This window comes from Mixophyes fleayi, chromosome 4, assembly GCF_038048845.1.
Source record: "Mixophyes fleayi isolate aMixFle1 chromosome 4, aMixFle1.hap1, whole genome shotgun sequence".
NCBI classification, from domain to species: Eukaryota; Metazoa; Chordata; class Amphibia; order Anura; family Limnodynastidae; genus Mixophyes; species Mixophyes fleayi.
In genome coordinates, this window is record NC_134405.1 from 33,973,922 (window position 1) to 34,001,877 (window position 27,956).

The 27,956-nt window shown below is 41.1% G+C and overlaps 1 protein-coding gene across 1 annotated transcript; it reads right to left on the reverse strand.

Moving 5' to 3' along the window:
• Nucleotides 1-27,477, reverse strand: LOC142150603 (E3 ubiquitin-protein ligase Rnf220-like). The gene is made up of 11 exons (XM_075205804.1): nucleotides 26,975-27,477; nucleotides 12,232-12,352; nucleotides 7,435-7,477; nucleotides 6,145-6,225; nucleotides 5,965-6,007; nucleotides 5,750-5,793; nucleotides 4,497-4,593; nucleotides 3,710-3,794; nucleotides 1,934-2,018; nucleotides 568-642; nucleotides 1-72 (listed from the first exon to the last, which is right to left on the reverse strand). Exons 1-11 carry the CDS (start codon nucleotides 27,468-27,470, stop codon nucleotides 1-3), a joined length of 1,242 nt encoding a protein of 413 aa, XP_075061905.1. The 5' UTR covers nucleotides 27,471-27,477.
• Nucleotides 27,478-27,956: the final 479 nt, after the last annotated feature.

Genomic DNA, 27,956 nt, shown 5'->3' on the forward strand with positions numbered 1-27,956 from the left:
TCACAGGTAGACTCGACGGAGGTCACTAGGAGATGTAATGGTATTACACTGAGGACACAGCTTCTTTGTTCCCTGGGGAGAAGATAAGGTTATTAGTGTTGAGTTAAATGTGGTAAATGTCGGTTTAAGAAAGAATTAAGAGGAAGAAATGTGACATATTTAGAAGTTTACATGTCATCGACACATAACATCTTTCTGGCATCTTCCAAACATCAAATAAGCATCAGTTGTCTCCAAACTTGTCCTCAGGCTTCCTCTATAATATGGGATTTGTGCTTACTTCACAGGAGTACATGTGGATATATCAGATTAACAGGATACTATTGAGTCTACCTGTGCTCCAGTCAGATGATCCCAAAAAAACATACACAGTTGGTGAGGCCTGAGGATAGGTCGGAGAATCAATGGTTTGACGGGCTATTAAGAACTAAAAAGTAGAGGCAATATTTTTTTGGAGAACAAGACTGTAAGAGATAAATAATTTGCTTTTGGAACTACAAGATATATAGATAACCAGATAATGTAAGTTGGAAATCGAGAAGGGTGAAGAAAAGTGGTATTTCTTACCAGTGCCCGCAACCAGCATCCCTCACAGTGAATGTGCCAGCATTGGATGGAAGCGACAGGGACACTGTAGGCATCCTGCAGAAGATAAGAAGAAGCAATAGACCTAAACTTAAAAATATACTTATCTGCCAGCATGACCCATTTACTCATGTAACTGGAGTTATAGGGTATTCACCAAACATGTACAGATCTTCTCACCCGATCACTGATCCTATTTGGCCACACATATAGGTTGTGAAGTTGGATGAGATCCAACCATTCAGCTTGTGAGCTGAGTGACTGCATTACTAGGGCCTGAAAAGTTAAATATTACCTATGGAAGAAATTGTTATTGACATTTGAGACCATCTAATGATTCTCAGCATTCACAATGGTTTCTTTCTTTTTTTTCTTTTCACTTTCTCTAAATAAGCTAATCAGTCACAAAATCATTCAGAGCCTGTGAATCACTGAAACTTGTAGAACCTCAAAACTAAGCAAACCAAATTTTGCTCATCTCCTCTCAGGAATATTTTTAGAACTATTCGGTGTACATTGCCCAGCGCTGGATTCCCAAGGTGGTGAATGTTGTGTTAGTGGACTTCAGAATAGTGATGTACCACATTGTTAGTACTCACTATTCAGACTTCAAATGCCTGGATATCAAGTGATCAGAGGGGCATTTGGCTCCCCCCTGACCTTTCCCAAATTGGGCTACTTGAGCTGGGTCACTGGATTACCTGCATTTATTTCCCCAAGTCTAGTCCCCCAGGCTAAAATTTGCCAGCCAGTCCATGCAAGTAACTGTTCTTCATGTTCATAGTGTGAACTTCAAAGTGATCAGAAGATATAGGCTTCATTGACAATGGATTTACCTCCCATAGGGCAACATAGTATGGGCACATCTACAACCACCCGTGAGTATGAGCCCTTAAGGGCACATAAATAGACAGAGTTAATTCATATACAAGCTGCGTGTTGGTGCACTAACTTTTGCTGTTGTATGCTTTAATCTATAGTCTATTGATTCTTTGCAAGCCTTATAAGTGTTGGCTGTATAATTAGTTTAATTTTGATTTTCTGACATGGCAAACATTTAGGGAGGAATTCAATTGGCCGCATTACTGCCGAAAGTAATGCGGCCTGCTCATTATTAACGTTAGCACTGTAATTTTTAACGACAATATTTGCAGAAATCCTGGTTAAAAGTACCGAATTTTTCAGCAGTAATGCGGCCAATTGAATTCCCCCTCTTAGAGATTAAAAAACAAAGTAATAAAACCATACTTGTTTTTGCTTTGAAGAGTGCCCCTGGGTGTTTGCCAAACAAAAGTTAGCGCTTACAGATACAATGATCAAATGGGCAACTAGTGTGTTTATAACTCACCAGACATATGTGACAAGTGTGTGTGTTTTTCAGCTTCTCAGTCAGTTCCTGGATCTTCTCTCGAAGAGCTTCCAGGCTCTGTTCACTGAAAGTAACATGAGAGTATAAGTATCAAGTCCAGAAACATTATATTCCTATGTGCCGCACAGCACTTTTTGCCATCCTATGTGAAAGGGGTTCTATAAGGAAAATACCCCCTGCCTTATCTACGCTGTGAGGAGAGAGAAGATATTAGAAGCCCTGCCACGTTGTAGGACATCTATGGCCTATCCTATGAGATAAGTCATTTCTAAGTCTTAGAGATGTTACAGATCTGAGCTATGTAGAGAGAGTATTGAAGGACCTGGGGGCCTATTAATTTATAATCAGACTTTTGCCACGTTAATTATCATCTGTCATCGCAGTGATGACAGATGAATTAACGCAGCAATTTACTATAGAATTCATGTAGGGACAGCACACCTGATAGAAGGCTGTCCTTGCAATGACTTCTTTCTAACGTTAACTCTGGGTTCTGACTTGGGGGTCTTCAAGGCTCATGCGCATATATCATTTACGTAAGTTAACGCAGGAGAGAGCAGGAAGGCTGTAGAGAGGGATCTGAAGATACCTCTCCAACAATGCTCTCCCCATAGGATTGAATGGCTAATGACTCATTTTCGGATGGTGTTACCCAAGTTCCGAAAGATAAACTTTTCGGAGCTTGATACATTTGCCCACACACACAGTCCCCATTGAGTGTTATATGGTAATTTACCTAATGCAGGAGGCGTTAGGCTTTTCTTAAATAGTCAATTTAATTATTAATGCCTTAACCATGCGGAGAAAGTCTTTTCAGTATGGTTTAGGGCTTGTTAAATAGGCCCCTATACGTCTTACCCTCCAAATTGATGGTTGAAGGGTAAAGAAACCTATGGCTGCATTTAAATATTTAGCATGTCTGGATGCTCAGCACCAGCGTAAGCAAAACTAGTGGAATGAGGTATACCGGCCTTGTATTAGGCAGCATGGTGGCTAAGTGGTTAGCACTTCTGCCTTACAGCACTGGGGTCATGAGTTCAATTTCCGACCATGGCCTTATCTGTGAGGAGATTGTATGTTCTCCCCGTGCTTGCATGGGTTGTATGTTGGATGTGCTAGGGAATTTAGACTGTAAGCCACAATGGGGCAGGGACTGATGTGCGTGAGTTCTCTGTACAGAGCTGCGGAATTAGTGGCGCTATACAAAAAAAAATGATGATGATGTGTAGAGCTGATAACCTGATACTCACATCCAATCCCGGGATACACTCGCCCAGTATCCTGGACCGGCAAGTTAAATATTGTATTGTGTCGAAGGATCTCCATCCCCTTTAAGAACTGTTTGCTGCTTGAACCATGTCAGATGGATGCCCTGGCCTTTCAGCTCACTTTTTGCTTATAAACAGTCAACAAACTTAGAGTTTTAATCCACCTGTGGTATTGGTTTTTGTTTGCTGATAATGTCTTAATTACCTTTTCTATTGGGATTCTGGTTCTGAATTCCCGAGACACTATTCAAGTACTCCTGGCAAAACTAACACAATAGCCCTAAATAGTTTTTCACGGTCCACTGCTATTGAAAGTTGAGTAATCCCACCAACCACCCCTCGCATTTATAGGACGTTACTCGGTCCCCAGCTACGGTGCATTGATGTCCAATGTTGGGTCTATAAGACAACATTTACCGGTCCCCATAGTACATCATTATACATACAGACAGACAAACTGACAGACAGACAACTGTGTACAAGTTACTTTGGACGGGAAGAAGCTGAAGTTTCTTCATTGTCCGACTCCTCACTGTGACTGGGGGAACAGGTTCCAGGGGATCCCCTGCAATCTGCAACCAGGAGGAGAAGGAATACAGGTGATGATTGCCACGTATACACTAATTGTAAAATAGATTATATAACTATGCAAATAGTTTATTAGACTCACATACCTGATATTTATTATTTTTTTACATTAATTATTGAACAAAATTTGCTTACAGTTTGTGTTAAAGCTTTTAAGTGGCTCTTTACCATTAATTCATCACATTCATTTAATGCAGTGCTTTAAATATCCAATAAAATAAACATTATGGTGATGGTTTCAAGACATGAATGGATAATAAGGTAAATTTTTGTGTTTTCCATGATCTGCTATGTTAGTGGCCTGTACAGTAACACAAATCAATAACATTCATAAGATTTCACTAATGTCTAAAAAACCAAATTTGCTTGCAAGGAAAATACTTCCACGACCAATCAGGTGTCTGCTTTAATTTACTAAGCAGTTCTATATAAATAGCAGTTGTAATGTGATTAGTTGCTATGGGCAACAGAACCTTTTGTACATAGTCACCATATAGAATAGTGGTCCTAAATGTGTTCTAATGAATTGTATCTTAGTTGTAGCTCTTCACTTATAGATTTCGGAAGCCCAGGGTCAATGCAATGCTTGGGAACGTCCTCCCCCACTCTCCCACTACCGCTGCTTCCCACCTTGGTAGGCGGGAGGTAGGGGTGGCATCCTCACAAATCATTAAACCTTTGCTTACCTGTTCCATGGGAGGAAGTTTTTGCCGGGCTCCGCACATCATCATCCCAGCGGTTTAACTCCATGACCTCGCTCTCTGCAGGAGCCACTCTCATAGACTGAGGAGAGAGAGAGAGAGGCATAGAGAGAGAGGGGGGGAGAGAGAGGGAGAGGGAGAGAGAGGGAGAAAGAGGGGAGAGAGCGAGAGCAAGAGAGAGAGGGGGGGGAGAGAGAGAGAGAGAGAGAGGGGGTGAGAAAGGAAGGGAGAGAAGGAGGCAAAGAGAAAGAGAGGGAGAGAGGGGGAGATAGAGGGAGAGAGGGGGAGAGAGAGAGGGGAGAGAGAGAAAGAGGGAGAGGCAGAGAGTGGGGGAGAGATGGGGAGAGAGAGAGCAAGAGAGAGAGAGGGGGAGAGAGAGAAAGAGCGAGAGAGAGAGTGGGGGGAAGAGAGGGGGAGAGAGAGAGGGGGAGAGAGAGAGGGGGAGAGAGAGAGGGGGAGAGAGAGAAATAGCGAGAGAGGGAATAGGAGAGCGGGCGAGATAGAGGGAGAGAGGGGAAGAGAGAGAAAGAGGGAGAGGGGGGAGAGAGAAAGAGGGGGTGAGAGAGGGAGAGAGAGAGGCAGAGAGAGAGAGAGGGAGAGAGGGGGAGAGAGAGAGGGAGAGAGAGAGAGAAAGAGGGAGAGGCAGAGATAGAGAGAGGGGGGAGAGAGAGAAAGAGCGAGAGAGAGAGTGGGGGGAAGAGAGAGCAAGAGAGAGAGGGGGGGAAAGAGCGAGAGAGAGGGGGAGAGAGAGAAGAGCGAGAGAGAGAGAGAGGGGGGAGAGAGAGAGAGAACACACTATAATTCTCGAAAAGCATTAATATATTCAATACATTTTTAATTGTACACAGTATGCACAGTATACAGTCATAGACTGGTGATATCAATCTTCCAGGACTCTTTAGGATCACTGGTGTTTAAGAAACACTTACAAACCCCCCTTTCGGTAGATTGTATTTGATATAATGTACCGCTACCATTAATGATAATTCACCAAGGAGTTCTATGACCACCTGCTTTAATTCACGTATTTCTGAAGTGCCTTCTAGTATCTGTAATACACTGAAATTTCCACTGAATAATTGACATCAGAGATTACTGATTACAAACTATATCACCGGAAGTCACCGTTTATACCGACATTATTTACACAAGTTTATATGCATATTAGCATCACTTATGTATCATAAAAATATTATCAGTTTTCAAGGATTATCCCATATAGGCAATAGTTTACTCACCTCGTCAATATTCAACCGGACTCTCTTACACTTTCCAACCCGCGCTGCTTCCAAAAGAGAAAATACAAGACAAGTAATACAAGGTAAGATACAAAAATGGGTAGAAGAAATCTTTTCCTACACCGGCACAATTGTGATATAAAAGTGGTGTTAATGTCTGTGTAAAGATAATAAATTTATATATTTAGTTAATGTGATGTGTTGGGTTGTCTTACCTCCCATACGTTCCTCTCTGTTCCATTTAACTTGTTGGAAGACCTAAGGAACATAGAGAGATAGATTTTGATAGCTGCTTCTAAAACCTACCTATGCAGCAATTTAAAAACAATCAAATCTATAAAGTTTACTAGTATAAAAATAAATAATATATATTATAATCATGCAGTATAAACCACCTGGTGCCTGTCCAGCTTCTGTCCGTCCTCTGAAGTCATCATTGGGGACTCACTGCGAGAATCCCGCCCTGGCAGAGGAGACTAGATGGAGAATGAGGCACAATAAGAGATCACGAAAAAGGGTTGAGGACTAAAGTTGATCAAACGTCTATTATCAAATGCTGTAATTACACTTTTCAATGCACTTCCTAAGAAATAAAACCGTCAGTTATACATTCAACGTTTTCATGCTGGATGCAGCCATCCTGTAGTCTGTCTTTTAATTGGTGGAAATTTTGCCATATAGAAACTTATGCCCATAGACTGTAAGCTTGTGAGCAGGGTTCTCTGACCTCTCTGTCTGTATGTATTACCCAGTATTGTTTTATTAATATTTGTTCCCAATTTTAAAGCGCTACGGAATTTGCTGGCGCTAAATAAATAAATGTTGATGATGATGATGATCGGCAGCACGGTGGCTCAGTGGTTAATACTTCTGCCTCACAGTTCTGGGGTCATAAGTTTGATTCCTGACCAGGGCCTTATCTGTGTAGAGTTTGTATACTCTCTATGGGTTTACTACCACACTCAAAAACATACTAATAGGTTAATTGGCTGCTGGCAAAACTCTCCTTGGTGTATATTTCTGTCTGTGTATGTTAGGGAATTTAGGGCCTGATTCATTAAGGATCTTAACTTAAGAAACTTCTTATTTTAGTCTCCTGGACAAAACCATGTTACAATGCAAGGGGTGCAAATTAGTATTCTGTTTTGCACATAAGTTAAATACTGACTGTTTTTTCATGTAGCACACAAATATAAACTTTAAATTTCAGTGTACAAATAAGCTATCAAGTATTTGTGTGTTACATGAAAAAAAACAGTCAGTATTTAACTTCTGTGCAAAACAGAATACTAATTTGCACCCCTTGCATTGTAACATGGTTTTGTCCAGGAGACTTAAACAAGAAGTTTCTTAAGTTAAGATCGTTAATGAACCAGGCCCCTAGTTATCATTTATTTAGTCATTTATTTAGCCCTTAGTCTGTAAGCTCCAATGGGGAAGGGACTTAAGTTAAGATCCTTAATGAATCAGGCCCTTAGTCTGTAGGCTCCAATGGGGAAGCGACTGATGTGAATGAGAAATATTCCCTGTACAGCACGGCAGAATTGGTGGCGCTATATAGATGATGATTGAGATGTTTATTAAATAGCAAGGTTCAAAAAGCAATGATAATAATCATCACTTTTATTCATATTATTGTCCATTGTCCCTTTTCATCCCCTTGGGTTTTATATTATTGATCTTACCTGGGTTAGATTCTGAGTCGATTCAGGAGTAATGTCAAGCTCACTGAAAAACAATGCATATTATATTAGGATTTTCCCAAAAAATATGACTTATCTATCCATAAACAACCCATCTTCTCTGTAGGTCTATACAATAGTTTAGTGTCAGAAGGTGGACACGTGGATGTAAATACTTCTAAAGTTTTAAAAAGTCACAAAGGGTCATTTATCAACCAGCAACCCTTGGGAATGCACCTAGTATTCTGCCTAGCACATATAAAGGAGCCGCGTTCTGTCACTTATATTGACTAGAGATGGGGGAATCAATTAGACTGATTAAGAAGATTCAGCGGAATGTTAGAGACTGAGCAACAATTCAGTGAATAAATAATGACCTATGTAGAATCAGGCCAATCTCTGTGCATGGAATCTGGAAAAGCCAATCAGCAAGCATCAATTAATGTCACATGTTTATGTCCGTCCATTGGCTGCTCTAGCTTTTTGTTAAACATTTTATAACTTCAACACAAACTACTGACCAACACAAAACACATTTGTTTTCCATATCTGTCATTAATGCTATTACCAATATACGTGGAAAAATACACGGGAATTTCATTGTGATATCAACCAGTGTATTTGTTAAAAGGGGAAACCTAAAAAACAGTCAATTGTTGCACATTGACAAGAAATGCTTCCACTAATTCTTCAGTCATTTATACAGGAAGAAAAGTATTGCAGTATGTTCAAAATAACCTCATGTTCACATAGTAACATAGTAAATGAAATTTAGCATACTGTCACCAGTCTACCCGCTCCCCTCCCAGGTAAGAAACAATCCCCAAAGATAATTTTTATGGGGATGATACATAATTATGTTTGCATAAAAAATGCAGAACCTTCAACATATGGACAGAAAGTATTATTATTATTGTTTATTTGTTAGGCACCACAAGGTTTCCGCAGCGCTGTACACAGTACAAACAGTAGACTATACAGGGTGAAACAGTATAGAACAGTAAACACAAAGTACCAATACTTCAGAAACTCCGGGCAGGCAAATGCAGCAAAGATGGACCGGAAGAACAGGTATGGAGACAGGAGGGAAGATGGCCCTGCTCATACGAGCTTACATTCTAAGGGAGGGTAAACAAAATCAGGCACAAAAGGGAGCCAGTGAAGCAAGGGGGAGAGAAAAGAGGGGCCAGGGTAGAGAGGGGAGACCGAGCAGAGGAGATGAGGGGTTAAGTGGATGGTTGGTAGACTTTGAGGAACAGGTGAGTTTTAAGTGCCCGTTAGAAGGAGCACAGATTGGGAGAGTGACGGATGGAGTGAGGGAGGTCATTCCAGTGAAGTGGGGCAACTCGAGAGAAGTCTTGAATTCTGGAGTGGGAAGAGGTGATCAGAGTGGAGGAGAGGCGGCGGTCATTGGCCGAGCGCAGGGGGCGGGCAGGAGTGTGAATGGTGAGGAGGTTAGAGATATAGGGGGCAGTAGACTGAGAGAAAGCTTTGTAAGTGGTGGTAAGGAGTTTGAAAAGGATTCTGTAGGGGAAGGGGAGCCAGTGTAAGGCAAGGCAAAGAGGGGAGGCAGAGGAGGAGCGGCGGAGGAAGAGCCAGACATGGATACAGAGAAGGAGCGGTTGAGGAGGTATGAGCAGAACCAGGTGTGGACTGAACCAGAGAGGCCAAGAGAGAGAAGAGTTTACAGAAGGAGGAAGTGGTCCACGGTGTCAAAGGCCGCAGAGAGGTCGAGAAGGATGAGTAAGGAGAAGTGACCCATGGATTTGGCTGATAGGAGATCATTAGTAACTTTGGCCAGGGCAGTTTCAGTGGAGGGGGCGGTAACCGGATTGGAGGGGGTCAAGGAGGGAATTGTCTGAGAGGTATCTGGTGAGGCGACTGCAGACAATCCGCTCAAGTAATTTGGAGGCATAGGGGAGAAGTGAGATAGGGCGATAATTAGCGAGAGGTGGAGTCAAGATTTGTTTTTTGGAGGATGGGAGAGATAAGAGCGTGTTTAAATGAGGAGGGTACTACACCAGAGGAGAGTGATAGGTTGAAAAGGTGTGCGAAGTAGGAGCAGGCAGTGGGAGAGAGCGAAGGAGGTGAGAGGGGATGGGATCAAGAGGACAGGTAGAGGGTGGAGAGGAAAGAATAAGGGAGCAAACTTTTTCGCTGTAGGGCAGAAAGAGCACCTTGTGCAGTAGTTTGTTGGAGGGGGATGAAGCGATTAGGGGGGCGGGAGAAGGATGGGAGGAGGAGATGTTCAGTTTGATGGCCTCAATGTTGGAAGAAAAAAAAGTGGCAAAGTCAGGAGTGGAGAGGGAAAGTGGGACAGGAGGGGGGGAGAGAGGAGGCAGTTGAAGGTGGCAAAGAGGCGGCGGGGATTAGAGGACTAAGAAGAAATGAGGGACTTAAAGAAAGTTTGTTTAGCAAGAGAGAGGGCAGAGCAAAATGAGGAGAGGATAAATTTAAAGTGAAGGAAGTCAGCCAGGGAACGAAATTTACTCCAGAAGCGTTCAGCAGTGCGAGAGCACTTTTGGGGGAAGCGGGTGAGTTTGGCGTGCCAGGGTTGGAAGAGAAAGAGGTAGGGTCGATAGCTTCAAGGTTGCGTCTAGTGGGGGTAGCTTTAGGCGGGGGGAGCAGGGGAGAAGAACAGAGTGAAAGGAGAGGAGATGGTGGTCAGAGAGCAGAAAGGGAGAGTTGGAGAAGTCAGAGAGATTGCAGAGATGAGAGAAGACAAGGTTGAGGGAGTGGCCAAGACAGTGGGTGGGGGAGGAGGTCCATTGGGTGAGACCTAAGGAGGTGGAAAGGGTGAGAAGTTTGATGGAGGCAGAGTCCGAGCAATTGTCAATAGGCATGTTAAAGTCGCCAAGTATGATGGAGGGAAGGTCGGAGGAGAGATAGTGGAGGAGCCAGGCAGCGACGTTATCAAGGAAAAGGGAGGTGGGGCCAGGGGGACGGTAGATGATAGATACACGGGAAGTGGATGGGGGAGAAGAGATGGATGGAGTGTACTTCAAAGGAGAAGAAAGAGAGGGAAGGGGAAGTGGGAATGACCCGAAAAGTACAGCAGGGGGATAGGAGGAGGCCCACTCCATATCTTGGACGCTCATCCGGTCTGGTAAAGTGGGTGAAGGAGAGGCCCCCATAGGAGAGAGCGGCGGGTGAGGCGGTATCAGAAGGAGTAAGCCAGGTTTTGGTGATGGCAAGAAGGTTAAGAGAGTTGGAGATGAAGAGGTTGTGGATGGAGGTCAGTTTGTACGGATGGACCTTGAGTTCCAGATGGCACATGAGAAAGGGAGGGAGGGAAGAGGGGAGATGTGGATAAGATTGTCAGGGATGATGGAGCGAGGAGGAGGGTGAGCGTTGGACCAGTGAAGGGGGCTGGGGGAGAGGCTGATGGAGCGAGGGGGAGAAGCATCTACATTGCCCTACAGTACTTCCAGCTGATGGTGATTAGAAGGAATATTATTAGAACAAGCTCAACCAGTATCCAAAATTATGCAAATTTACCATTGAAATTCTTTCCTGCCCATGTTCTAATGTATAGACTTGTAACTCAGATGCTGAGATGCAGAGTTATCCCTTCAAAATAGGGAAACAATGACGCTTCTAAAAATATATCAATGATGTCATTGCATTCTGCTGTATATTAATTAGTATGTTCCACATTTATTTTCTATGGGCCTACGAGTTATTAGGGGGAGCAAAACTATGTTGCATTGGAGGGGGAAGTATATTTAAAATATGATGGCAGATTTATAGTTGAGATAGGGCATGTCCTAGATCAACTTTAAATTTCAGTGTAAAAATAAAGCTATCAAGTATTTGTGTGCTACATGAAAAAGCAGCCAGTGTTATCCTGACATGCAAAATAATAAACTAATATGCACCCCTCACATTGTAACATGGTTTGTCGAGGTTTAAATTTACTCCTTTTGTTGCCTTGCTCTCCTTAATGACTCAGGCCCTATTAGTAGAGCAGAATCATCTACCCGATCAGTTCTCTGCAGTGTGGTTGGGTTAGTAATAGGGAGTAATCTTTTCAGCAAGGAAATGGGCGAATTCTACACCCAAAATGTTGGTAGTTATTACAGTTTGTCAGGCTCGGTTCCCCAAGAACCAAACACACCCGAACTTAGCAGACCCGAGTCGGCTCGGTACTTTCACATACGGTCACTAGAGGCGTGGTGAGAATCTTGTACCTAGCAGCACAATGTTTGGGCCAGAGCAAATAAGGTCCCCATCTCCCCTCCTGGCCTCCAACTTGACTCTCTAGTTCACCCCAAGCACCCCAATCAAATTCATGCAATCACTGTAAAATGGTGATTGACTGTGGATGGGATGGGGGGGGGGTTATAGTAGCTAACAGAAGGGGCGGAACACCCAATTCTGGATCATTCATCTATATCATCTGCCAGTTAAGAGATTTAATATATGTGTTACCAGTCAGGCATTTAAATTAGTCATTGGATATAGACTAATTAATTTGCCTGACATTGCCAATCTGATGTTACCTAAGCCAGGAGGTATTGCTGGTGAAGTGGGCATTGACCCAATATTGCATGGTGTGTGCCACAGAACAAGTATGAAGCCTAGTGATCTGTGCATTCCACCCAGACTTTAAATAGGCGGAACCTCATTCTCTTTAACTGCCCAAATTGAACAGTGATACTGTTGTTTCATGCCCTCAGGCCAGGGTCAGTCCGTTTCTGGACAGCTTTAATCTTTATCTACGAGGCCGATTGTAATGAGTATTCTGCATTTTTCCAGTCTGTGTTACCTGTTAGACGGGTGGGTCAGTCTGTGCCTTACCTGTCAGAAAGGTGAACCAGATGCTCCATTTCATGCAGTAGATGCTGAGAGAGCTCTTCTTTCTGGAGGTGCTTGTGACACAGTGGACATAGTAGAGGTAAGGAGATTGGATGCTTTTTATCTGTAAGAAACATAAATAAAAAATAATATAAGATATATATGGCAGCACGGTGGCTCAGTGGTTAGCACTTCTGCCTCACAGCACTGGGGTGATGTTCTCCCTGTGTTTGCGTGGGTTTCCTCTGGGTGCTCTGGTTTTCTCCCACACTCTAAAAATATACTGGTAGGTTAATTGGATGCTATCAATTTGACCCTAGTCTCTCTGCATAGGCAAACCAGCAGGGGGGGGGGGGGGGGGTTCCTAGTGCCTGGAACCCCCCCCCCCCACAGCCTGGGGTACTGTATGCTTGAGGTGGCTGGACCCTGCCACTTTGCATCTTGTGTGCAGATCGCTTCTGTCTGCACTGTTCACAGCTATCTCTCCCCAACAAGTATTTGAAAGCAGCAAGAACAGGTAGGAGAGAGCAGGACAGTCTGAAAACTGTTCTGACACACTCAATCAGGACTTTGTCCTGATTGTAGGGACAGTTGGGAGGTATGTCCTGCTTCACACGGCTCTGCTTGAAAAGAGAGAGCTGTGTTCCCCTAACAGTAGTGCACGCAGCATTGCCCTTGTATATGATGGGGATAGGAAGAGTTGGAGAGCAGCCAAACACCGTCTAAAATTATAGCCACGCTCCGAAGCATGCTGGCCATGTCCACTGGAGGTGTGGCATGGAAACCTCTCTCCACAAATTCTGCGTTTGCCCCTGCTCTGTCTGTGTATATGTTTGGGAATTTAAAGCTCCAATGGGGCAGGGACTGATATCAGTGAGTTCTCTGTACAGCATGGTTGAATTAGTGGCGCTATATAAATAGATGATGATGATGATGATGATGATTTCCCTAGACTGGACTAGGAGGTGTGTCCATATGCTTGTCTATGAGAGGAGAACACACTATGCACTATAAATATCAATGGAACCCTATGTGCAAAGTCCAGGCTACAATGTATCATGTATATGGCCAGAGGTCCCTATTAAGCCTGTTCCACACTGCTCCATGATCCCATAGCTGTAGCTGTGATGAGACAGCAGTTTCAGCACCACCAATCAGATTGTTTCCTTCCTCGCACACATCGGGTGCCGCTGTTCAAGTGTAAAGTTCAAATTAAATTTTAAATCATATTGAGAGAGTTTGAGATAGGATTTGTAAAAGTGCAAAGTTTTAAATCCCCTCTTATCATGAAAACTCCCAAATTATAGCCAATTCTCCCATCTCTGGGCTTTGTTTAGTGTTTAAAGTAAATCCAGCTAGAAGGGTAAATTTTGCACCTTGGCAAAAGTATGTTGTGCTAGCTCAACTCTAAATCACTGTGTAAAAATAAATCTGTCGCATATTTGTGTTCTACATGCAAACGGCCAGTACTTTCCCCGCATGCATCATGTTTCAGAATTTTCATTTTTATATAAGAAGTGCACAAAAAGGGCATGGTGGGGATAGGTCTGGTGGCGGAGATCTGGTGCGAGTTGTAGTCTTGTTAGGGAACTGCACTAATACTGCAAATTTCACCAATGTCTATCAGGGCTGTCTTGTTATGCCTTTAGCGGACCAGTCTAAAAATAATGCTGTTTGTCACCTAATACCCTGCATATTATTAATACCTTGCATTACATCACTGCTCACAGCTACTATAGAATGTCTGACTACTGGGCATCTAAAACAAGGATGCAGCATTACGGAAACAATGGCTGCTGACAATGACCTTCCTTGCTTGGCTCATTGTTCATTTGTTACATAATTACATAGTAAAGTTGAAAGTCTGACAAGCTCATCCTGCCATAATCTCCATCCGGTGGAAGGCAAAACAAAACACCCAGTGTGACAGTGGACAATTTGGCCCCATAAGAAAGTATTTGATTTTTAAAATGACGATCAGATAAATTCCCTGCATCAATCACCTCTACTAATTATTGATACAGATATAACTTTTAGTAAGATAGACAGCTAATCCATTTTAAAATTCTGTTAGTGAATTTGCCATCACTACCTCATGTGGTAAAGAATTCCACAGCTTAACTACTCTTACCGTAAAGAACCCCTTTCTATGTTGATGGTTTTTCTGCCATTTGCAGTTGATGACCTCTTGTTCTTTACATGCAATTGATATGCAAAATCCACTATTACAATCCATGTATTATTGTTTAAGATATTTGTAAATATTAATTAGACCACCTTTATATCGTGTATTTTCCCAAGCAAGCAAACTTAGTTTTTCTAACTTCCCTATAAAACAAGTCCAACTCCTATTGATGAGGTTTCACACTTCTAAACCCTATTGAGTTCTCATATGTCCTTCTTAGTGAGTTATCCAAACCTGTATACTTTATTCAATCAGTGTTATAACTAGTGATATACAGAGATACAATGCCTATACTATGTTTCCATCACATGCATTTATTCCCCTTTTTATGTGTCACCGGTCATTAATAAAATAATTAAAAATGACAGAGCCCTGTGGTAGACCACTTATAAATTTAGCCCAGTCAGAATATGGGCCATTTATAACTTCACTTTACCTTTATCCTTCAACCAGTACTCTACACATGTACATACATTTTCCCCTAGACCTAGTACCCTTATCTTACGTAGCAGCCTTTTTTGTGGAACAGTATGGAATGCTTTCTCAAAATCTAAATATATCACATTAACTGCACTGCCATGACCTGCTTATAGGGGTTCATAAATATAATGATCTATTACTTACTGAACTTAGTTCCTTTAGCACACATGGGTGAATGACTTCTAGGCCAGGTGTTTTGTTCAGGCCATTGCACCTCCTCTTTTATTAGACAAGAAACATTTATTGGTGTGCATAAACTATTGCCCAACAATTAATGTCCTGGCATCTTTCCTTCCTTTGTGAATACAGAAAAAAAAATGTATTTGAAATATCAACTTTTTCTGTATCTATTACAATTATCCTAATTTATTAATTAAAAGAATATTCTTATCAGTGTTATTTATCTTGCTGTTCTTGAAAACTGTTTTGGAATTAGACTTTCTATCCCGCTTTCCTTGTTTACTTGTATTCCCATAACCAGTTTTCAGTCCTTTCTGTTTTACCAATTTAAATTCTCTCTTTTTCCTTTGTCACCTCCAATACATTCTTATCCAACCGTTGGTTGCCTTTTATTTCTTGAAATTTTATTGCCATATGATATGTACTTGTGACATTTTTCTAATTTGGTTTCTGTGCATTTAGCTAAGAATACACATGCCCTGTCTACAATTCCTAGCTTCTGTAGCTCCCTTATAAACCGTTTTATTGAAACTCAAGTGTGATGTCCCCATGTTGTGAACACTATTCAATAAATGCCCCTTCAACTGTACATTACAGATAATACCTAGTGCAATAGACATAACTTTATGTTAAAAGCTCAAATCACCCATGTGGATGGTCATATTTTTCTTTGTTGCTCTTTCAATTTATAATAATAATAATAATAATAATAATTAAATATGCGTACTATAATTTATGCTACGGGGGGGGGGGGGGGGTTATAGTAAACTCCAAACATGTTCTTTATTTATGTCTCTTCCTCTAAATTTATCTACTAATCAGGACTCTACATTGTCATTATTTTTACAGATATATTCTTGTTGGGTAGGTACACACCTGTTTATATATATATACAAACCTCTCCCACTTTATCTATCTGTCCTTTCCTTCGTAAATACAGTCTATCATGTCAAATTCATTACCGAGTCATGACTTTCGTCTAACTACGTCTCAGATATATCCACTATACCAATGCTTCTAAAATTCAGTCCACAGGGTGCCCTAACAGTGCAGGTTTTCCAGGTGAAATAATTAGCACAACCTGTGGATCTGTTATGATGTGTCAGTCAGTAATGAATATACCTGGGCTCCAACAAGGAGATATGAAAAACATGCACTGTTAGGGCTCCCTGGAGACTAGATTTGGGAAACACTGCACTATCCCATGGTTCTCTTCAAACAGCCATCGTTACATTTCATCAATTGTGTTAGAAAGACTCTCCTACCATTTGTTATCATATGTTTAATGTTTATACTGCCACTTCATTTTCACATCTCTTTATTACCTCTAATAAACTCCTTCTAAGCCCCTTCTGATGTTACTAAAGGTGTTCAGCGGTGTTAATGTGGATGTTAAGCCACAACACCTTTGTAACTTAAACAAGTTGCTGTTTATTCAAAGTAGAGATGTTCACTGACCCCTGTGTTTTGTTTTTTTGGGGGTTTTTTTGGATCTGGATTAACTTAGTGTTTTGGTTTTGGTTTAAGGATTTGTCAAAACCGCCCAGGGGGTAAATGTATGAACCTCCGGATTCTTCAACTCCGGCGAGTTCAGCGTCTTCAGCGCTTAAATTTAAAGCGGCGCTGCCTTGTAAAGGGAGACTTCCCTTTACAAGGCAGCGCCGCTTTAAATTTAAGCACTGAAGACGCTGAACTCGCCGGAGTTGAAGAATCCGGAGGTTCATACATTTACCCCAGGTGTGTTTTGGGTTTGGATCCCTATTTTTTTCTAAAATCCCTATTATTTTTTCTAAAATCACATAATTTGGCTCTGTTTTTGTTCCTACATTATTATTAACTTCAATAACATTAATTTCCAGTTAATTGTGACAAGAACACTGCTACCCCTCCTATTTCTGTATGAGCAATGGCACTGAGCAATGGCACTGGAGACTGGAGAGTGACAATAACACTTCCTATTTCTGTATGAGCAATGGCACTGAGCAATGGCACTGGAGACTGGAGAGTGACACTAACACTGCTATCCCTGTTTCTGTGTGAGCAATGGCACTGAGCAATGTTACTGGAGAATGGAGAGTGACAATAACACAGCTATCCCTGTTTCTGTGTGAGCAATGTCACTGAGCATTGTCACTGGAGACTGGAGAGTGACAAGAACACTGCTACCTCTGTTTCTATGTGAGCAATGGTGCTGGATCTCCTGGGGAGGGAGGTACTTATGGAATCCAAAACCCGTGAGATCCGACAACGCAGCAATGACTTTTTGCCTCGATTCAGATCCGAGGACGCGTGAAAGTACCGAGCCGGCTCGCGAGCCTACTCGGATCCCCTAAGTTTGGGTGGGCTCGGTTTTCAGAAAACCGAGCCCGAGCCTCTTTAATTTAAAGATGATAACAACAGATGAATGCAGTTACTCACAGTTGCTTGTAGTACAGCAGTATTCAGCAGTAACAACAGTTGCAGCAATCAGGCAATACATATTATATGCAGTACACACTTGTATGTAGATATGCTGGTATGCAGATGCAGTCTTATGCAGATATATAGATATGCAGTTGCAGGCAGGACTCTGCTCTGCTGGACGGCTGTGCCGTTTATGTTGTGGCAGACTCCTCTAATATTGTAGTGGGGTACAGTAGGGAGCCTCCGTTCACTATCGGAGGGCTTTTGGGGGACTTATATTACTTGTATTATTGTGGGCCATTAGCTCTCTAAGGCTGTGACTTGTTCCGTCTCTGTCTTAAAAGTATGTGCGGCGCGAAAAACCGAACTTTTGGTTTCGGAGGTCTGGGCATGAGCAGTAGCGCAAATGAGACATTGAGGTCCTGCCCCACTTCCTGCTTCCTCCTAGACCACCGGGGCAAGTAGCGGTTGCCATAGCAACCACGGGAGACAGAGCGAAAACACTCCTAAAACACCAACACCCCCCCTCACTTAGCAACGTCTCCTGTCACAAAGGAAAACAATTTGACTTTATCAAACATTACATTTTCCAATAAAGTTTCATTTTCCTGTAACAAGAAATCAAGGGTTAGTAAGCAATGCAAGTCATCTATTCTTGGAATTCTTTTGATTGTAGTCCAATGTCATTTCTCAAGATAGATTGTAGATTGACTCACATGATTCACTTCATATGTGACATCTGGTTGAGTCTTAATACTTGCAAAGATTATGCTTCCAACAGCATTTCTGTAAGGGATTTTTTTTATTTCCTCTATCTCTTCGCTAGTTGATGGTGACATTTCCTTTGTTCTTTTTAAGCTTTTATCCACAGGTGTGTTTCCTGGCTTTGCGTCGAACATCCCATACTTGGTAAGTATATTTTCTATGTATGTCTGTTGATTTATTGTAACAGTTCCATCATTCAAATTTTGCACGATCCTCATGTCTAACAGCTTGTTTGCAGAACCTAGATCTTTTAATTTGAATTTCTGCTACAACAGGTGTTTGGTACTGGTGATGTGTCTATGTTGGCCTGCTACAACAGGTGTTTGGTACTGGTGATGTGTCTATGTTGGCCTGCTACAACAGGTGTTTGGTACTGGTGATGTGTCTATGTTGGCCTGCTACAACAGGTGTTTGGTACTGGTGATGTGTCTATGTTGGCCTGCTACAACAGGTGTTTGGTACTGGTGATGTGTCTATGTTGGCCTGCTACAACAGGTGTTTGGTACTGGTGATGTGTCTATGTTGGCCTGCTACAACAGGTGTTTGGTAGTGGTGAGGTGTCTCTCTTGGCCTGCTACAACAGGTGTTTGGTACTGGTGAGGTGTCTCTTTTGGCCTGCTACAACAGGTGTTTGGTACTGGTGAGGTGTCTCTCTTGGCCTGCTACAACAGGTGTTTGGTACTGGTGAGGTGTCTCTCTTGGCCTGCTACAACAGGTGTTTGGTACTGGTGAGGTGTCTCTCTTGGCCTGCTAACAACAGATCATCAACGTACACAACTATGAAGAACATCTTTTCCTCTATGGTTTTGTGGTACAAACAACGATCAGTCTCTGACCTATTAAAGTCCATATCTAGCAGTGCAGCATCAAGATTAATGTACCAACATCGACCACTCTGTTTAAGTCCATAAAGTGATTTCTCTAGGAGGCACAACTTACCTTCTTGGTAGACACCATAGTTGTAGTGTTCAGGTGGCTCCATGTAAATCTCTTCTAACAATTCTCCATTCAAGAATGTTGAGTCAAAGTCAAGCTGATGCAACAACAAATCATGGATGGTGGAGATGGGAATCACTAACCTCAGGGTGCAGTTAGGAGAGAAGATCTCTCCGTAGTCGATCCTGGACTTTTGTGTGTAGCCCTTGGCAACAAGGCAGACTTTATAGTGTGCGATAGTACAGTCCGCAATCACTTTCTTACAAAAGACCCACTTCTTCCTGATCATTTTGTGGTTACTCAGCCTGTCAACAACAGTCCATGTATGATTGTCATCCAGAGCTGTAAACTCTGTATCAATGACCATTTTCCATTGTTCCCAGTTGTCGCTTGATTTTGCCTCTTCAATGTTTTGCGGTTCACAAAAGGCTAGATTAGCGCACTCCTCGCTATATCTCCTAGGGGAAATACCATTGTTACTCCTCATAGAACTTCTGTTTTCTGGTTGGGTATCCGCAATTACATTTTCTGATTCAGACACGCTTTCTGCTGCCTGAGCATCCAGTGTCAATAACTTTTCTTGTGGCTGCTGTTCCACTACTCCACTAGGTGGCGTGTTTGTGTGAAACGCCCCATCTCTAGATTTGATAAGATGTTTGTTGTTAATGTCCCAGCAGCCACCGCCTTGCTGCCGGTGGCTGCACACTATGTGCAGGTCCGTTTGGCAGAGACAGACAGGGAGAGTGTGAGTTGAACACAATCAGAGCGGCCGGGCAGCACACTCTCCCTGTCTGTCTCTGCCGAACGGAGCTGCACATAGTGTGCAGCCGTAGGCAGCATTAGATGTCAAAAAGGGGGCGGGGACTAAATCGCCCCCCTAAATTGCCCCCCGTAAAATAAACTTCTATATCCGCCCCTGGTGGCCCCCGAGTCCATATACCAGCAGTCCTTCTTATGAATATCTACTACATTTAATTCTGATTCATTAGGTTTTCACGCTTCTTCTGTTGAGCACCACTTAAACTTTTAGTCTGCATTGAGATGCCTTGTGCCTCATCTTATGACATATGAAGCATTTGTACTTGGGCTTCTTGGACTTCACACCTTTTGTGAGTAGAGCTGTACTCTCAGCATTTGCCTTGACAGGAATTCTCTGTTTGAACCACAGCAGCAGTTTAGCTCTCACAATTTCTGTCATTAACTTGGTATCGTTGGACTCCAAAGCTATTACAAGGAAATCATACACTGGTGTGAGTTACTGCAGTATCGCCATTGCGACTTCCTCGTCGTCCACCTGTGCTCCCACAGATGCCAATTGCTGGGATATCAACAGCATTTTGTCTACGTACTCATCCATATTCTCACAAGTACTCAATTTAGTCCTATATAGTGTACGCCTCAAGTTTAACCTTCTCATCAGACCTTTGTCCTCATACACATTTTCCAGAGCAGTCCACATCTCACTTGCTGAATCGTTATCATTAATGATAGAATACACGTGCTGTTCTACAGCTAAGCCAATGGTGTCCATGGCTCTATTCACCTCATCAGTATTTGGACTGTCATCTGGATCTACTGTGACTTTACACAACTTTTCCCGCATTAATTGCATTTGCATTGCAAATTTCCACGTTGCATCATTTTCAGAACCTTTTTTTTTCGCAAAGTTCATACTGGAGCCTGTGCTTTGCCTTTTTTCTTTGTTTACTGAATAAAGGACTATTCTTCCAAAATAAAAGCTTCCTTTTATTCTCTTGTACTTCTGTTATCGTTCTTTACGTTTTAAGCGTCTGCTTTAACCCACGGTGCTAGGCCCATAACCTGTTAGTTATACCTTCTGATGTTACTAAAGGTGTTCAGGGGTGTTAATGTGGATGTTAAGCCACAACGCTTTTGTAACTTAAACAGGTTGCTGTTTAATTAAACATGATTATACAGATTATATGCAGTACACACTTATATGTAGATATGCTGGTATGCAGATGCAGTCTTATGCAGATATATAGATATGCAGTTGCAGGCAGGACTCTTTGCTATGCTGCACAGCTGTGCAGTTTATGTTGTGGCAGAGTCCTCTAATATTGTAGTGGGAACTTCCAGTTTCGGAGGTCTGCGCATGCGCAGTAGCGCAAATCGGACATTGGAGTCCCACCCCACTTCCTGTTTCCTCTAAGACTACCGGGGAAAGTAGTGGTTGTCATAGCAACCACAGGAGACGTAGCGAAAGCGCTCCTACACACCAACATTAGTAACGTCCTTAAACTCCCCCTCTTTCAAGTATAGCATGTGGCACAGTAAATATTTCACAAAGAGACACCTGAGATGTACTTGCAGAACGTTAATAGCTTAATTCCCTGCGCCATACAGATCTCATAGTTCCTTTTTCGGGGAGAATGCCTTTTCTTTCATACGAGTGATCTTACGCAGGCATTGATGTCCTGCAGTGCATATAGCTCACACAGTACAACATATATACCTATTCTCACGGAATGTTCGCGAGACTCCGGAATATCGCAATATTACAGTGACCAATTAGCACCCAATCACACTGTTGCTTAGATTATTCAACCTTGTCCTAGACCGATGAGAGCTAATGTCTGATTGGCAGCTAGAGCTTACAGCACATTTTTACTCTTGCATTTAGCAAATAGCATCCACAGCTAGACTGTAGGACAAGAGACAGCTTTAAAAAGCAGCATTCAAAATCACTCATCTGACACCATAAATAGGAAGAAATAAACTGAATTTGTTGTAACTCTTATGGTTCTCTGAATGACAGTTTTTATTGTCAATAGTGTCTGGAATTATTATAAGACACTTTACTAAGGAACTTTGACATTAAATAGGCAAGAGGAACAAACGAAGGTCTTTATTGTGTGAACTTTAAACTGTACCCATAGCCTACATATAGTCAGCAAGATAAGGTTATGTGGTGCTATTGTCTACAGGCAGACTGGCAATATGGGCAGACTAAGAGTAGGAGAAAGGACACTCTGTTCTACTGCATGAGAAAAGTATTTTCTAGTTCCACTGTGTCCAGAAAGTACAATATAGTGTTTGGGAGACTCTGGATAAATTGTCCTGGTACAATGCAGTATCGCTGGCTGTGTGAGGTGCGGGTTATTGTTGTGAGGGACAGGCTGAGTAATGATGTCTCTGCCACACACACTGATTCAGCGTGAATTGCAAATTTTCTGCCTAGCTGGAGGCTGCATTCATAGAATCACCTAACACCCTGTTTATATCCCCCCAGCCCCCTCCTTTATGCTATTAGTGTCAGGAGCAATTAGCACTGCATGGGGGGTATGACCTTCCATGACACAGGACCCCAGCCCAGAATATATTCCACTCCTATTGTGCCAACACAGTGAAGAGGTATCTATCTACTTATCGATCTATGAAAAGTCTATCTATCTCTCTATCTCTTATATCTATCTATCTATCTATCTATCTATCTATCTATCTATCTATCTATCTATCTTATATCTATCGTTCTATCCATCTGTGTTCTATCTATTTATCTATCTATCTGTATCATATCTATCTATCTATCTATCTATCTATCTATCTATCTATCTATCTATCTGCTTATCTATCTAAGAAAAATCTATCTATCTATCTGTCTCATATCTATCTATCTATCTTATATCTATCGTTCTATCCATCTGTGTTCTATCTATTTATCTATCTATCTGTCTCATATCTATCTATCTACTTATCTATCTAAGAAAAATATACCTATCTGTCTCATATCTATCTATCTATCTATCTATCTATCTATCTATCTCATATCTACCTATCTATCGGTCTCATATCTATCTATCTATCTCATATCTACCTATCTATCGGTCTCATATCTATCTATCTTATATCTATCATTCTATCCATCTGTGTTCTATCTATCTATCTATCTATCTGTCTATCTATCTATCTATCTATCTATCTATCTATCTATCTATCTATCTATCTGTCTGTCTGTCTGTCTATCTATCTATCTGTCTGTCTGTCTGTCTGTCTGTCTGTCTGTCTGTCTGTCTACCTATCTATCTATCTTATATCTATCATTCTATCCACCGTGTTCTTTCTATCTATCTATCTATCTATCTATCTATCTATCTATCTATCTATCTAATATCTGTCTAATATCTATCTATCTATCTATCTATCTATCTATCTATCTATCTATCTATCTATCTATCTTATATCTATCATTCTATCCACCATGTTCTATCTATCTATCTATCTATCTATCTATCTAATATCTGTCTAATATCTATCTATCTATCTATCTTGATTCTACTCATCATGAGCTTGCGATAGTGAATATTTCCTGTTGATCACAGAGATAGATAGGTAATAATTTGTAAGCCACACAATGCATCGAGGTATAGAGGTAAGAGGAGTCCAATTCCAGATTCAATAAAAATAAATAAATATATATATATATATATATATATATATATATATATATATATATCAAATAAAATAAACTTTATTTAAAAGACAATGAAAAAAATGCTTTATTTTAATGATACAGCATTTTTTCTTTTTCTCACCCAGCTATTACCATCCCGAGATGGTCCTAACTATAAGGAGTATAGCGATGGTACGTATAACACAGCTGTACATGATTAATAGGCTTCCAGGTATCTTTAATGTATATAATTCATTCTCTTTGTTAAAGAAGGAATACTCCCTCTTTTGCCGGACTTTGTGCTTTTCTCCCTTTAATAAATACACTGATGTTAAAATACCTTTTACATAAATTAGGTCCTTAGCATCAGTTTGTTGAAAATGGAGAATAATTGCGAAAAAAAAGAGCTCTGACATTATGATAGTGAAAATAACTTAGGATGTCAGGTATCAAGATGTACTTGTGACTGTTCTCCAACACTATTAACATGCATGGTGCCTAAATGGTTTTATCTACTGTACTTTATTTGAACGATAGGCTCAGTTCTGTGATGTCTGTCTGTCTGTCCTCCCGGAGATGCAGGTGTGTGTAATTATCACAGCTATTGACTGCACTCTCTGTGCATGAAATCTCCATGAGAAAGGGAGGGGTGTCCAGTAGCTGAGTGGACAGGGGGATGGGTTCTGAGCACCGGCCTTGGTTAGGGTCTAGTAAAGGGGATGAATGTGAGACTGGCTGGTGTACACTTCCCCCATCCTCCACTGTTTGTTTTCCTTCCTTATTCTCCTGCAATCCTCTTTCTCACTTTCTCCAGAGCCCTGTCCTTTTCCTTTCCTATTCATAGCATCCCCTAATCTCTCCCTCTGTCCTTTGTCTCCTCTCTCCTGGGAGCCTTTGTGTAGCATCTGGCCAACTGGTGACTTCTTATCCCTTTCCCCTCCCAATATATTGATAGAGACCCCTCTGCTTTCTGGGCTCTCCCCAGTGACACTGAATACATTCAACACGTTAACAATACATTCATTAGAGACCGCTCAATGTGTTAGCTCCCAGAAGATGTATATATATATATATATATATATATATATATATATATATATACATCCCATAGATTGTAAGCTTGCGAGCAGGGTTCTCTTACCTCTCTGTCTGTATGTATTACCCAGTATTGTTTTATCAATGTTTGTTCCCAATTGTAAAGCACTACGGAATTTGCTGGCGCTATATAAATCAACATTGATGATTGATATATATATATATATATATATATATATATATATATATATATATATATATATACTATACTCCTGGAAGTAATAACTGTTCAGAGTTCCGATGTCATCACTTATAATGGCTGAGTTCTGATGTCATCACTTCAGTGCTCATTGGGAGATCTTATGTATTATAAGGTATACCCCTCCCTACTGTAAATTATTTTAGATATTAGAAGTCCCCTCAGATGGTCTATAAAACCATTCGGACAACAGTTTAGTGCTTCTATGCGGTCAAGGGACTCCTCGTTAAATTCTAATATCAATATCATATACAGTAGAGAGTGTATTATTTTATTTTATTTATTAACTTTTATTTATATAGTGCCACCATAATGCGCATCGCTTTGCATAGAATATTTCACCATCAGTCCCTGTCCCAGTGAAGCTTACAATCTATATTCCGTACAACTCAAGCACGCACACACTAGGATTAATATCGTTGGAAGCCAATTAACCTACTGGTATGTCTGGGATGTGGGAGGAAACCAGAGCACCGGGAGGAAACCCACACCAACATGGGGAGAACATACAAACTTCAGACAGATAAGGCCCCGGCCGAGATCAAACCCATGGCCCCAGTGGATTATCCTATATACTGTATCATGGGTGAGTCAGATGCGAAAGGGAAACATTAAAAAGAAACAAATTCAGATATTTTTAGTAGATATATATTTGCACATTTTATGATATTTTCTCTCTCGATTCTGATCTTATTAGTAGTTTGGTTGAGCTGTTTTCTTTCAATACATACAGATGTCAGATCATGTAACAGGTTGCAACTTTTGCTAATGAAGAGGGTTAGACAAGGGCTACATGTCAAAATTAACCTAAGGTTGTGAGTCTGTCTTTGGTTCCTTTTATAAGTTGTAGCTAAGCACAACACATGTAGATAGGCCCGTAAGTGGTAGTGAGATTCATTATTAAGAGACTAATCTCAGCTATTTTAGCATGCGGTCACTATGACTTAGAACTCAGCCTATGGACTAGATATTCCTCAATGACAAATAGGCACATTACATTGCAAAATTTCAATAATATTTAATTGTATACATATTTTATAAAAAAAAAAGTGATAGTTTATCTTTAATTCATGCAGAGACTCATGTGATGAACCTGAAGAGTCTGGAAAAGACTATTATTCTGACCCGGCTTAGATAGCATTTATATAGCTTTTACTCATCCTTGCTTATATTTATACTATGCAACGGCTAAGCATTAAAACAAACAAAGGGTAATTCCCAAACGCCTCTTTCTAAAGTAGTCAAAAACATATTCTTAACTCTCCTTATTAACACAATATTTGTGGAGTCATAAACTGTTTTGCAAATTATTTGTTATTTATAATGCAGCGACAATTACAGTCATTTTATAGTATTAATTAGCAGATTAAAGAAAAATTAGAAAAAAGCACTTTTAGCAAAGGAAATAATATTAATTGGATGTAAAGAAAGAATGCTTGAATTAACTGTTGTCAAAATAAAATTTGCTAATTCTGCCCATTTGTAACAAGTACATTTATAAACTGAATTTCATGTCCGCAATTCATTCATTACTTGATTGTGTAGAATTCTTAGTCACATCCTATGTTAAAGCACATGTATTAGCTGTGTGAAATTCACTTGTGATGTTTCATTATGATTAAATGAAACAGGCAACCATTTCCTATAATGTAGTAGTGTGAGCAAAGGGGAGCAACTGGGTTTCGATAACAAGTTGATTAAAGGAATGTAAGTATTCAGGAAGTAAGGGATCTACTTAAATCTAGTCTTTGCTAGATGTATCTTATCATCATCAGTTATTTATATAGCGCCACTAATTCCGCAGCGCTGTACAGAGAACTCATTCACATCAGTCCCTGCCTCAATATAGATTACACACAGACAGACTAGGGTCAATTTGATAGCAGCCAATTAACTTACTAGTATGTTTTTGGAAGGAAACCCATGCAAACACAGGGAGAACTTACAAACTCCAAACAGATAAGGCTATTGTTGGGAATTGAACTCATGACCCCATTGCTGTGAGGCAGAAGTGCTAACCACTAAGCCACCGTGCTTAGTGGTTAGCACTACTGTACTGTAGTCCAGTAATGGGTCATCCATCTCTTACCTTTTTTGTTAGAGCTTGTTCTCGGTTTTGGGGAACTCCTGTGAGATGTTGGGGGGATCACATGAGAAGCGTCCATCCCCGTCTCCATTGGCAGGTAGTGTAACTGGGGGGGCTCTGACTCTCCCTTCAGCCTTTTGGGGTTCAGGAATCCAGCTTGGAGTCTTTCCACGCTGTCTGGTAAGCGAAAGGCAGCAAAGGGGTGCAGTGCACCATACCCCAAAACTCCTACCCCTCCACGGTCAAGTCGGGGGTGCCCATATTGATGTGATAGAGAAAGAAGTTGAGGGGCGCATGCCGAATTTAAATGCTCCTGTGACGGGTACAGTAGAGGGTAAGCTGGGCTCAGGTATGTCATTTGTGGGGGTTTGTCCATGGTCATCGGGACAGTATAAAGGGGGGGCTGCTGCACTACCCCAAGTGGACCTTCTGAGGAAGTCGCCATAACCAGGAGGGCTTGAGATGTCAGTGAGTTAATCATGCCAGGGGTGCTCTCCATTTTTAAATACTGCAGTAGACCTTAGAATCCTAACAGAGGAAGAGAGCACAAGTTAATTAACAATACAATGATCCCAGTATCTGTGTTTGTTCCAAATTATACAGTGCTGGGGAGTCTGCTGACACTATATAGAAAAATATCAATAATAATAATAATAATAATAATAATAATAATAATAATAACAAACAATAATACTAGTTGCATAATCAAACAAGTATTTGCATTTTATGAATAGTATTCCATTTTAAATGTCAATGATAGAAAATAACAGCTATCACTCATCGTAACTAATGCATGTATGCAATGACTAAGGTTCGCTGTGTTGAATGAAATCTTTTTTACAGAAAAGTAAAAATAAAATAATTTCTGCTGTGACTCCCAGGAAAAATGATAACAACTGCTGGGCAGACTGAGACAAAGGAGAATTCACACCCAAGCATCATGGGTAAGACCGTATAGCTGATAACCACATTTCCATGCTTTTTC

Bases quoted from the DNA above. Each gene is read 5' to 3' on its own strand.
- LOC142150603 (XM_075205804.1), bottom strand. From the start codon at position 27,470: ATGGAGAGCACCCCTGGCATGATTAACTCACTGACATCTCAAGCCCTC. The intron at 6,226-7,434 runs GTAAGATCAATA...TTCTCCATCTAG, and splicing joins CGACTCAGAATCTAACCCAG to TCTCCTCTGCCAGGGCGGGA. The intron at 73-567 runs GTAAGAAATACC...TCTTCTCCCCAG, and splicing joins GATGCTGGTTGCGGGCACTG to GGAACAAAGAAGCTGTGTCC.